The sequence below is a fragment of the Micromys minutus genome, assembly GCF_963924665.1.
Source record: "Micromys minutus genome assembly, chromosome: 2".
NCBI lineage: Eukaryota > Metazoa > Chordata > Mammalia > Rodentia > Muridae > Micromys > Micromys minutus.
In genome coordinates, this window is record NC_137971.1 from 64,910,093 (window position 1) to 64,923,962 (window position 13,870).

At 41.3% G+C, this 13,870-nt stretch overlaps 1 protein-coding gene across 1 annotated transcript in view; it reads left to right on the forward strand.

Annotated features, from left to right (window-relative positions):
- The window catches only part of ADAM12 (ADAM metallopeptidase domain 12), a gene marked incomplete at both ends in the record, with an annotated part of 311,848 nt that overhangs the window by 78,758 nt on the left and 219,220 nt on the right, over window positions 1–13,870 (forward strand). Inside the window, one exon of the mRNA XM_080911836.1 lies at window positions 3,476–3,549. Coding sequence (XP_080767962.1) covers window positions 3,476–3,549 — 74 coding nt within the window. The remainder of the gene's footprint in view (window positions 1–3,475; window positions 3,550–13,870) is intronic.

The following is a 13,870-nucleotide window of genomic DNA, read 5'->3' on the forward strand; positions in this document are numbered from 1 at the left end:
GGTCTGGAGTCCATGTGATGAAGGTGAAAACCACTCTGCCACATTATCCACTTACTTTCACATGTGTGCCATAACCCCGACTCCCAATAAACAAATACATCTAAAAGATTTTAAAACAAGTAAATCCACAATAAGGTGCTCCTGTCTACTTAGCAATTTTTGTCTAACTTCTTTCTTTGTCAGATATCCAGGACACGAAGTGGCTGGAACGTGTATCCAGTAACTGAGGGAATGTGATCTATCCATCCATTAGAAACAGTTAATTAATTATTAATTAATTTAGGACAGATCCTACCATCCACAGAACCTATTCAACTACAGACATGATACAGATATGTAAAGTCATGTACAGAGAAGGGATCAGAAAAAAAACATCAGTGAGCATCTATTTACATGACTGTGGGTATTGAAATTGTTTTACACAATAGAATATTTTAAATATATAAGAATGAACACCACATAGAACCAATAATCCCTACATGTATAAGATTAAGCAAAATCAGTAGAGCCATAGAAGAATGGGCCCAGTGTGAGGCTGATGTTTGTTTAGAAATGCATAGAGTGCAAATAAACTATAAATGAAATCAAGATGCAAATTAATATTAATTAGTGACTAATGGGTTTAGGATAATGGCTACCTCTGTTAAGGGATGAATGGGATGTAAGAATGAAGAAGTGACATTGTAAACTCAGTCACATGCCTGACCATAATAGGTTTATACTGAAACTCTAACCCCTCTCCATGGTACATGGGAGATCTAGAGAGAAGGCCTTTGAAAAGGCTACTCAGGTAAACTGAGGTCACAGGGTGAAGTAGTGATCTTCTCTTGACTTTGACTAAAATATTTCACAGAACACCATTGGAAAGAAGCAGTTAATTTTGACTCTTGTGTTCAGTTCACTGTGGCAGGGAAGGAATGGGTGGCGACTCAGCTTATGGAGGCAGAAACACATCGGCACAGACACTTCACCTCAAGAAGGACCCAGAAATAGAAATCAAAGGCAGAATCAGGGATTAGGGAAAAACCTTCAAGAGACTTCCCTAAGTGACCTATCTCTACCTAGTAGACATGTCTTCCTCAAAGTGTCACAAGCACTATCAGCTAGGAATCAAGCATTCAAAACATAAACCTCTGAAGGACATTTCAGGTTTAATCCATAACATATGAGTAGGTCCTAACCCAACAATGAGCAGGCATCCTTCTAAGAAAAGTTTGGAGCACATCTATGCAAAATATAGCATCAACCTACTATGGGCAGTACCATCCCTACACAGGTAGACCTGGACCGTATCATAAATGTAACTGAGCAAGCCAGAAGAAATGATCCAGTAAGCAGCATTCCTCCATGGTCTCGGCCTCAGTTCCTGCCTTGGCTTCCCTAAATGATGGGTTATAACCTATAAGATAAATAAGCCTTCTCCTTCCCAGGTCTCTTTTGGTAACAGTGTTTATCAGAGCAACAGAAAAGTACACTAGAAGAAGGACTTTCTACAATTCTGGTAATAGTCTATATTTTCATCCGTGTAGTAGATACCCTATGATTATTTTATTTTTAAAAAGTATGCTGTTGTACTTTACATATTTGTTTAGAGGCACTTCTGCCAGTTTAAAAGATAAGATTATAGTGACTGGCTAAACATCTTTGGCTTATTGATTAGCATTTGATTGATTGGTTTAGCAAATACAGTTCTTTGCACATCCAACAAAGAGTGTAGTTCCATTAGGTAAATCAGTCAATATATCATCATAAGAAAAAAGAATGGCATGCCTTATGGTCCTTGGTCAATACCAATTTAGAAAATGGGAGCAAGTGTGCTTTTAAACAAAAACTGTCCAGTGTAATGAGCAGACTGGAATGAAAGATTCCTCCATTTTCTTTCTCCACTGGGTATTTCTTGTAACACCCAGCTCCCAACTAGTACAGTGTGTGGTTTGTACTGGTTTTTAACTTAATAAGATGTAGAATTACTTTGGAGACAAGTGTCTGAGCAGAGAGATTGTCTAGGTTAGGTTCACAGAGGTAGAAAGATCAACCGCAAATGTGGGCAAAAACATCCCCAGGACTAAGCTGTCTACCCTGAGGTTTGATATATGGATTAGGGGAAAGAAGCAGGGAAGGTAGGGTTGTGGAGAGGAACAGATGTCTGCAGAGCCATTTCCATGGTTCCTTCCTTCACTCTCCATCTGTTATTTGCTTAGCCCTCTTGGCTATAAGGATGTACAAGCCAACACACCAATCACAAATAGTATGATGCCCTTCCTTTTCACAGGAAAGAACAGGACAGCAGGAGGTTGGTGGTGATGTGACACTTCCAATAGCTGATTTTGAAGCAGATTCTAGTAGACAGAAAAAGCATCACAGGTAGAGAAACAAGGATGTGCAAATTCTTAGAACAGCAGGACAAGTCTTGTATTCTGAGAGCAGGCAAGGCCAGGAACTAGAACCAGGTAAGGAGGGAGGAGGGCGGTGTAGGCATGTGAAAAGCATGTGGAAGCCTGCAGGGAACATTGGAACCATAGGCCAAGTTCATAAGGTGGTTTCCTATTAGTGCAACAGGAAACAAGCACAGGCGCATTGTAAGGTTGAAATTTTAAGTGTCCTTCCACTGCTGGAGAATAGGTGGGAAGAAAGCAACAGCAGACCCAAGAGAACCTGGATTAGAAGATTTTACAGGAGGAAGCCACATATTGAGGAGGGATGTCTGTGGGTTGAAAAGGAAAGGGATAGAGGGGAGAATGGGAAGGAGCTATGGGAGCCATTGTTGTAGAGAATAGCTCTGCAGGACTGTTCTTGGCTTAAATAGAGGAGGTGAAAGCCATGGAGTCTGAAGGATAATTTAAGAGTTTTCTGCCACAAGCTGATAAGGAATAACAATGCCCTTTATACATTCTGGAAAGATCAAAGAAAGGGTGGATGGGTGGGGTGGATGGAGTTGTGATGAGAGAGAAGAGTTCAGAGGAAAAATCACTAAAGGAAAAGAGTAGATGGCCATATCAGAGCCAGCTCTCCCATTTTCTATCTCTATCACTCTGGTCTTTAGTACTTGGAGTTGAAGAAAATCTCCAAGAATAAAATCATCAGTCTGTCTCTCTACCTACCTATCTACCCACTCACCCCTCCATCCATCCATCCAACCGTCTGTTCGTCCGTCCGTCCATTCATCCATCCATCCATCCATCCATCCATCCATCCATCCATCCATCCATCCATCCATCCATCTATCCACCCACCCATCCATCCAACCATCTGTCCGTCCGTTCATCCATCCATCCGTCCGTCCGTCCGTCTGTTCGTCCGTCTGTCTGTCTGTATGTCTGTCTGTCTCCCAAGTCCCTCTCCTGTCCCTCCCCTCCCCTAATCAATCTCAACATCCCCTCCTTCCTCCCACTGACTATACTGATGAAGGGCATCCAGATGTGGACAAAGCAAAAGCCAACTCCTTTTCTGCTAACCTTTCCTGTTCATTTTTCAGGATCATCCAGATGTGCTGACTGTGCAACTGCAGCTGGAGAGCCAAGAACTGATCCTCAGCTTGGAAAGGAATGAGTAAGTCACAGTCATTCTTGGTTAGAGAGAAGCAGAGAAAATTAGGGCAATGCCCACTAAAAACTGCTCTATTTTTCATACCACCGCCAGGATGTATTCAATCTCATGAGCCTGCTTCAGTGTAATAAACCCCATCTTATGCTTTTATTCAAAATTTTAGCTCTTTAATGGAGAAATTATAAATGCCCAGAAAGTAGTACACTGGGTTGTTGTTGTTATTGTTGTTATTCTGAGAGCACAGGTATGTTATGTTTCGTGTATGGCTTCTCAGGAGAAATAGTGTCTCCTTTACCCCCTGACGCTCCCACAGGAACCACAGTGACCAAGGACTTCTCTCATCTGTTTACTTCTTACTTTAGCTAATGAGGCCTTCCAGTGAGCAGTCTGTATTTAGTAGATTAACTCTATCTGTTAGGTCCCACTGTATAAAGCAGCAATCTTCCCTTTGCAGGAGAACCAGCTCCTTTTCCTCACTCTGAAGAATGAGGGTACCTGGGGGTGGGTATGGGCACTGACAGAGGAAGGAAGATAACCCACCAAGCGCATGCAGTTGCAGAAACCAGGATTAATCTCTACAAGCAAACCATGTTCCTTATTGTATGAGAGCTTGAGTTTGTGGAACAGAGAAAATCAGATGGAAGAGCCTGCCTATCCTGGCATATAATCATCTAAGGCCACAAAGTGCTGAGAATCGGTATACTTAAAATGACACAGCCTGCTCCCTGGATCTACAACCTGCCAATTGATGTTTATTACATGCCTAGTCTTCACCACTGAGTGGATCAAAGGCTTGAAAAACAGTAGAGATGACAGGTTTTTAGCTTTTTCTTGTATCCCGATGACTTGAAAAGAGAGATTAGGGCACATGGCTTGAATACTCAGAGCTCTGAACAGAATATTATTCTGCTTTTATGTGGTTGTCTCCAGAAAGTAAACATTTAGAAGCTCTTTCTAGACAATTTAATTGGTGAGTGTGTGTGTACATGTGCAGGTGTACGCACACACCTGTGCATACCAGTGCATATTTACATATGGGTGACAGATGGTCACTTCCTCCATTGCTTTCTTTTACTGTGTGTATTTGAGACAGGGTCTCTCCCTGAGCCTGGACCTAAACACTAAGTTTTCTCTGGGAAAGCCTTCAGGATCCTCTTGTCTTTGTTTCCCAGTGGCCTTTATGTGGGAGCTGGGGAATCAGAATATCAGTCACCATGTTTCTACAGCAAGAACTTGTAGTCCCTGAGCACTCTCCCTAGCCCCTCTATTTTTGCCCATGTAAAAACACTGTGGGAAATTTACCTTTTTTGCATTGCTATATGTATATGGTTTTGAAAATATCTCCATGGAGGCACCTAGAGAATATGGTTAGAATGTGAAATGTCCTCTGTGGGCTCAGGTGTTTAAACACTTGCTTCTCAAGTGTTACCACTGGTTTAGAAGGTTGTCAAGAAGCTTTTAAAGGGCGGGGCTGCTCTAGAGAAGGTAGATCACTAGTGGTAGACCCTGAGACTTCATAACATGTCTCACTTGTCCACTTTCACCTCCTGTCTGTGGATGCAGTGAGACCAGCACCCTCAGACTCCTACCACCATGATGAACCACAATGCACCACGTTTTCACAATGCACATCAAAGTAAACCTTTTGCCCTGAAGATGCTTCTTGTCAAATGTTTGGTCACTGCAGTGAGAAAAGTCACTGGTACCCTAGATGCTCTCTGAAAGACACAGAAAAACAGACAAATACCTCATGAAGACATCTGTGGGGTCACATGTCCTCCATGGGTTACTGATTGGCAGCAGGGTGTAGACATTACTGGGCTGCAGATGATCTGGGTATCTGGCCATTGGAGAAACATGTTGTCCAGCACAGGGGAGACGGCGATCTTGAGCTTGCAGTTAGTCTTCGAGTTTCAGGTAGAAGAGTGGAAAGATCTTATGAAATTCTTTGTGTTGTTCTTGTCATTGTTTTTACTGCAAAGAGTCTGTTCTACAAGAGAGCATAGAAGACCACAGGGAGACATGAAATAAAGAATAACCACAAAATAAAGCAACGTACAAACCCTGGGTGACAGGACAAGTACAGAGGTGGATTGTCCCCTTATAACCATGGCTTTGCTTTGGATGTCCCTAGTTGGCACAGCAGTCTTTGCACAACCCGGTGCCATTGCTCCAGTTAGCATCATTACTGACATGCCCTTCCATAGAAAATGCTGTCTTGGCCCCATCTGGTTCTCTGGGTTTGTAAAGTGGCTTAATTGCTCTGTTCATGGCTCCCTCTGGAAGTGATTTACCCTCTGTTACTGAAGATAACATAATGCAAGCTGACAACCAGACAAAGGGTAATTTGTGTGGAAAATCATCTCAAAGGTGCCCTAATTTATTCCTGTCCAATCCTTTAGGCCTTTCCCAAAATAGCCTCAGAATTAGGAAAGTTAGAAACATGAAATGCCTTTTTTCTCAATTTCTTCCTTTCGTTCTTCCTGATGTCTTTGTCTATATTTTTAGAGTATATGGATTATAGACTGAAAGAGCACCCACATGATAGCTCATAACTGTCTGTGACTCCAGATCAAGGGGATTCTGTGCTCTCTTCCAGCTTCCCTGAACTCGGCACTCCCACACTTCACAGACACACATGCAGCCAAAGCACCCCTACTTATAAAATAAAAATAAATGAATCTTTTTTTAAGTATATGGAATATCTGGGCACAGTGGTGAAATTGTAATCTCAACACTTAGGAAGCTGAGGCAGGAGAATTCATCACAAGGTCAAGGCTAGAATGGGCTGTATAGGGAAGTTTTAGGCCAGTCCTGCCTCCCACCAGAAAAAATAAAATAAAATAAAATAAAACCTTAATAAAAACTATAATAATGAATTTAAATTTGAAATACACAGTGAATACATAGGTATGTCTCTGAGATACTGTAGCTGTGGTTTCCTATAGCAGCTGTACTGACTCTGGTTTTGCAGTACTGGTAATCAAACCCAGGGCCTTGGTACACTGAGTAAACAGTGCCACTCAGCCTAGCCCCAGTCCCCACCTGTGCCAATTTTAAAGCTCACAGTTTGTAAAAAGCAATGTTTTCATAACTCAGACGTTCTAGTATTGCTCTTTTACTGATGTTCTTGCCCAAATATTCAGTGTAACCTTTTAACAAAAAGAAGGTTATATGTCTGCTAAAAATGAAGTGATCACTGTGTACAGTTTTGTGAGTGTGCAGTTTTGTGAGTGTGCAGTTTTGTGAGTGTGCAGTTTTGTGAGTATACAGTTTTGTGAGTGTGCAGTTTTGTGAGTGTGAAGTTTTGTGAGTGTGAAGTTTTGTGAGTGTGCAGTTTTGTGAGTAAGGTAAAGTTGTTATGATTCACCTCCTGCTGTAAGACACAAAAGGTAATTAATCATGCGCTTTCAGTTAAATTTTAATTTCCTTTGGCCCAGGAGATTCAATTTTGAAAGTTTAGTCAAATGAAGCTGTAAGAAATGAGATCAGGTCATTTAAATATTTAACACTCAGGACAGTAGAGGGCTTGACCAATCAGATCCTGTGACTGTTACAGCTAGGAATTAGCCCCAGGTTCAAATTGGTTCACTGCCGAGTCTCTTCCTCAAAATTAAATTGGTAGACGATGAATAAAATGAAGGCAAACTTCACTGTTGCAAAAGAAATTCCACAATGTACCCAATGTAAATATCATGTTAATAAATCATATACATGGCCTTCAGTTTTCATTTTAAAATGATATGTGTGCCACATAGCTCTGAATACAGAGACTATAAAAGAAGGCCTTATTGGTTTACAATAAGAAAGTATCATGTTATAGGTTAGGAAGGAACCTTATTTTAAAAGTGTGAAAACTAGAAATGTTTCAAAAAAGAAAGCATGGCATATGCCCCAACCATTAAAGGTCATACAACATAGGACCATTTTTTAAAAGAACTTCAAACAGCCTCAAGCAACTCCCAGAGAGCAAGAACTGTCTACCTTTTGAGCAACAAACCCCTGGGTCTCTTGAGATCTATTATAATTAAAAACTTGCTCAGCAAGTGTCATCTAGTCTGATGCTGGCAGAGCCCCCTCATTATCCTCCTGAAACCCCTGCCTGGTGAGGCGGCTCTTCACAGAACAGAGCTGGATTCTTATGAAATACTCATTTCAGGGGATCTGTTTGATTTGCCTTCTAGCATCCCTAATTTGTGCAAAGATCTGCTGGTGGCTTAAAATATGTGTTTGTGTAACCATAATTGAATGTTTAAAGAAACATTAAGTTTCCCCGGAGTAGCATCTATCAGGATGTTGCCGTCTGTCTATGGGAGAGCAGGGACCATATTTCAGCTGCTGTAACTCCCCTGCATCCCTGTAGATTCTCCAGCCATTCCTCAGTGTTTCAGAAACTGAATCTTTGATCAACATGCTTTATGGGACATCCTGACCAGCCTATACATCCATTTTATTTTTAAGTGAGAGCACTAGACCCTACTCAACACATCTCTCTGCCACAGCGAGCCTTTAGTTTGCACATCCTGTTCCACCACTGTTCAAAGGTGGTTGCTGTGGGAAATCCATGAAAAACTAAATTTATACTTGGGGACTCTCTGAGCGCAAAGAATGTCACTATTGATTTTAATCCTACCTGGAACAATTCCAGACATCTCTAAAAGGCAAGTCTAATTAGTAGTTTGCTCCAGAACAATAGCGGGTGTTTAAACACTGCTTCATGGTGGGTATAAATATCTAAGAGGGTGTTTGTTTCAATTTGGGGAATTATACTAACATTTCTCCCTTCCCTTTTATCCCTCTAAACCTTCCCATATACACCTCCCTACTCTCCTTCAAATCCACAGCCCTTTTTTCATTACTTGTTATATGATTTGCCATACAAGTGAGAGAAATGTGGCTGGTGTGGAAATTGCATTTGGTGGATTAAGACTTGTCTAAGTGATTATGTAGCAGATGTTAGACCATCATCTGTGCTGACCTGGGCTGTGATGGGCAGCTGGGGAGGCTGCTGCTGGCTGCCTTGGGGCAACACGTGCATTTAGCCTCACCCTGGCCCATGGTTTTGGCAGTTGTTGCTATAAAGACATACCGGGGTGCCCAAATCACATCTCCAGGCAGCACAAAGCCAAGGGGATAAGCGCGCCTGACACGGCAGGATCTGGATTACAGGGATTTTTACACTTTGGATCAATGGGCCAAAACTAACAAGATGAGATTAAATAGAGATAAATGTAAAGTCCTGGGCTTCAGTTAACAGTGTAAAAAAATAAAAAACTGCAAATTTAGGACAGTTAGCCAGTAATCTTGAGAAGGAGACTGCCAATACAATAGGAACCTTTAAGGCTACATAGCTGCTGCTAAGGGTGACTACACAGAGCATGTGCAAGGCAGTAGCAAGCCCTAGAGTAGGGAGGTCACTTGTCTTTCCTGTAGTGATCCTGGATAGGTCAAATCCAGGCCCTACATCCTTTACAGTCCTACATGGCACTTGAGAGTCAATGAATCCTACATTTGTGTTCCCACTGTTGATCAGTGGTTCTTTTCTCTCTACCAAGCAGAGATAACTGAAGGTCAGAGGGAGGGTCATGATGTCTCACCACCATCTTCCACATAAGCTACTGATCATAGGCACCAAGTGAACCCTTATAACACTAGTGGATGATGGAACCTGAACAGCCTGCAGCCATCAGACTTGAGTCACTAGGAGGTTGACGACATGTATAGGGTAGAGGGTACAATTTCAGGAGAGGAGCTTTGAAACCCAGCTGTTGTTTCTACAGCAAGCTGCTTAAGGTCTGCCCCCAATTTCTTGGTCTGCAGAGTTGGGTCAAGGTCTGTGAATAGCAGTGTTGAAAGATTACTGCTCATGCTCAGTGTGAATGGCTTCAGTATGGTTTCCCTGCCACGCTGTGACGCTCATCATTTCATCATACGGGCTTCTTTCTGTGCTCCACTTTAGACTCTGTGGATGAATGAAAGGTGGCTTAGATCCCTTCTCTTCTCAAAGGTTGGGTAACAGCCACACATCTCAGTTCTGACCCAAACTAGATTAGCAGGAGCCATTCTTTGGGGTTTTGTTGCAAAGGATTTTAACTTCACAGTCTTGATATTCTCAACAACTACAATTGGAAAAACCTTTGCATGCGGATTCTTCACTTTTTCTCAGGGAAATGCCAGCCACCTGTTGCGTCATGAATTCTAAATTTTCTTATTGATTTTAAGTGCTGGCTAAATGAAGAACAAAACCCCTACCTTGATCCATGGCTCTACCTCTCTGCTTCCCTTATCCGGTTGATGAATCCTCGTTAGCATTTTGTTAATGCAGAGTGGATATCTGTTCATTCACTTACTTGTCTCATCATTTACTCGCTAATATTTGATTGACACCTAACATGACCTTGGGCATTAGAGATGAATGAATGAATGATCTGACATGGCAGTGGGCCCTGAAGATAGAACAGTGAGTAAGGTAGAAGCCTAGCCTCTTACAGACTAGCCAAGGGGCACAATACTAGACAGACCATGTTGAAACCAATAGACAAAAGCAAGTTGTGTTTGTAGCCACGGAAGGATGGCATGGGACACCACCCTGAGGACAAAAAGCAGATGTGTAAATGAATGTCATTTAAGATATTCAAGTGGGTGTCATTCAAGATATATATAAATAGGCTTGAAGCAGGTAAAGTGGGCAGATAGTAGAAAGTTCAAGAGAGAAGGAAAGGCTATGCAAATGTCTAGAGTAGTGACGAAGGAACATTCCAGAGACAAGGATTTCATTGGGCTAGTGAGCAGATGATACAGAAAGAGGCAGGATAGCAAAGCTATGAAGGATCTTCTGCTCATATGAGGACCTAGAATTTCCTCATGATGGTGAGAAAAGGTGAAAGACAGGCCAGTGAACAGGACCGTGACATGATATGGGTCAACTAATTCCAGCTGTATGGAAAGATGGCGTGAACGGATATAGAGTGAGTATGACTGGTGTTCTCCAGAAAAAGAGGATGAACCAAATGAATGTCTGAAGACAGAAGAAGGTTGTTTGAAAACATTTTTGAGATAGAATGGACTGGATGTGAGGACCATTTGAACAGTTGGGATGATGGAACAGAAGGTCACAGGGGTGGACAATTCTGACACAGGAAGAGCTGGGAGTGCTGCTTTAATCAGATTTAGAGCCCAAAAACATACTGAGTAGTTCTGCCTGGAGTGGTGATCAAAGACATAAAAGTGTGGATTATGGCTGGCACAGTCTTATAAAATTCCTAGGCTGCATGGAACCTGGTACTAAGATGGCCCATGGAAGGTGATGGTGAGCTAAACCAATCTTTTCTTTGGAATTTCTGGATTTATGCAACTGATAGTGTAGAGTGATATAAACCTAAAGTGGGTAGATCCCAAGCAAAGGTGATGCCCACTCCATTCAGCTTCTAAGCCAGAGCCTATATAACAGGCTTCTTCTAACACCTCTTCCACATTCCTCCTAGTTCACACTCACCCACTCACACAGTTGGTACCTCTCTACTAGAAGTTCAGGCAGGTTCTTTTCCCTGAATGAAACCCAGGAGATTGTTTCTAGGCCACTAGCATTAACCCTAAGCCAAGTGTTTTGTGAACACAAGGACCATAAACATCCTCACAGATGGTTCTGATGTTCAGAGCTCAAACTTGCAAGAAAATATCCACCTATAATGCATCTAGTCTGATGTTCCTGGTGTAGCATTTTCCGGTTGCCCCAGTGAACGTTGTCTCCTATGAGATTAGACTACATCTGTTTGGCTCACCCTACCTTGTGCCTCAGAGAATCAGGAGGCTATAGAGGGCCACTGGAACACATTGCAATGGCTGGCTGGAAGGCCAGGAGAGAGTTCTGTGAGCAGAGAGTCAGCTATAAATTGACACAAGCTATACCAATTTGAACCATCTTCTAACTAGACCAAACTTGTCAGATTTTGCTAGCAGTTTCTCAGCCTTAACATTTAAGAGCATTTTAATTGGGCTAAATTTTATTTCTTGATACAAGCTGAATTCCTTTGAGTCTCTCTTTTTATTTGAAGTTGTGTAGACAGGCACTGGAAAAGGTCAGAATAGCATTTTTAGAACTTTTTGTTCACCAATCTGACTTAACATGTAAGTGTCTAAGTGGGTTAAGATCAACCATGTTCAAACAGTATCTCTTCTTGTTGCAACCACAGAATGTAGCATCCTTTTTCAGGTTCCATAGGAGATAAGGACCTGCAAAGGATGCTTGCGATGAAGTAGAGAAGTAGATCTTTTTTTTTAAACTTTATTTTAATAAACAAAGATAAAAGAAAAAAATTTAAACATTTTTGCATAAATGTATACAAATACATTTTTGTCAGTGCTTGGCTTTTTTTTTTTTTTTTTTTTTTTTTTTAAGGTTTGATACTCTGCATTAAGGTCTTACTAGTTACAATGAGCAAAAAGTACATGTAAAACAGGATGTAACCCAGAATTAGTCAACGTTTTCTTGGTGTGTAAGGATTGAGCATAATGGTTTTTTTTTTTTGTTGTTGTTGTTGTTTTGTTTTCTTTTCTTTTATTTTCTTTTTTTCTTGAACTTCGCACAGTCTGTGAGTTGTTTCTGGGGCATTCCAAGCCTCTGGGGTTAACATCCCACTATCAGTGACTGCATATTATGTCTGTTCTTTTGTGACTGGGTTATCTCACTCAGGATGATATTCTCTAGATGCAGCCATTTTTTTAAGAATTTGGTTAAGTCATTGTTTCTGATAGCTGAGTAGTACTCCATTGTGTAAATTTACCACAATTTTTATATCCATTCATCTACTGAAGGACATCTGGGTTCTTTCCAGCTTCTGGCTATTATAAATAGAGCTGCTATGAACATTGTGGTGCATGTATCTTTGTTGTATATTGGAGTATCTCTGGGGCATATGCCCAGAAGTGGAATAGCTGGATCTTCAGGTACTATGTTCAATTTTCTGAGGAATCTCCAGACTGATTTCCAGAGTGGTTGTATCAGTTTACAACACCACCACTTTCCTTACTGTAGTCCCTCAGCTCTTGGACCACACACATGGGCCAAAGGTTTGCCAATGAGAATCCGGCAGAATGAATCTTTATCTCTGTCTCTGAAGCTGCATCCTAAAGAAATGAAAATAGTAATCTTGTCTGCTCTAAGTGATGGATCTCTGGCCACTGAGGGGAGCCAGTGCAATCTGTGGATGTCATTGTACTAACCCTGTCTCTGAAGCATGGCTGGGTAGTTGTACAGGTGCTGCATGAGCTTGGTGGCTTATGGCAAGCATCTTCTTGCCTTTTTCCTGGTTTTCATTTCCTTTACAAAAAAGCCATGGCACTTCTGTTCATGGGTGTCACTAAGATTCATCAGCCACTTGAAACATCAAAATTAATATGTAGGAGAGCTTGAAGTTTTATTGTAGTTTTAATAAGTTTGTGGTCATTGGTTCAGCAGGTTCTCAGGCTGCCACAGGAGAGTACAAGGGTAGATGATTCTGTTCAGAAATGTTTACTTTGAAGTCATTAACTTGAATGGAATTGGAGCCCTTGCCTATTGCTGTCCAGGGCTTCATTGTGTGTGTTGAATAACTTGAACATGGCAATTGGATACAGCTTTTTTTTCTGCATTCCTCCTCAGCCCCTCTCATTTATGCTGCCAATTCCTACTTAACCTGTGATGTAAAAAGCTCTGATGTCATCAATCACCAATACATTTGTTTTTATCACTATAAAGTCTTCATGATACAGCTTTGGCTATGTTTTGTCAGGGGCTTAAACACATGTTAGCACACTGGTGTATATAGTCATATTAGTCTTAGTAGACAAAGGGGAAACAGCTTACATACTCATCAGCAGGGTAGACAAATAGCACCAAAAAAGGTGGGGGATTTTTGTTTCTTTGTTTTTCTGACTTAAGAAAGAAATGTCACTCTGACATGGGCTGTAGCAGAGATAGACCTTGAAGCTATTGAGTTAAGCAAAATAAGCCAGGAAGACAACCAAGAGTGTGAGTTTACTTATATGAATAATGTCCTAGTTTCTTCTCTGTTGATGTGTAAAACATGCTGGTCAAAAGCAACGTAGGGAAGAAATTTTTTATTTTAGGTTACAGTTCCAGATTAAAGTCAATGATAGCCAGGAAGGCAAGGCAGGGATTTGAAGCAGGTCACATCACATACACAGCTACATCAGCCTCAGCCATTTTCTTACCAGATTAAATTCCTTCAGAGTTTACTGTCTCTTACTTCACAGCCAAAGCAATGCAGTAAGAACCACAGAAGAGGTTGCTTACAGGCTAGAGGTAGGCTTATGTTCTTATAAT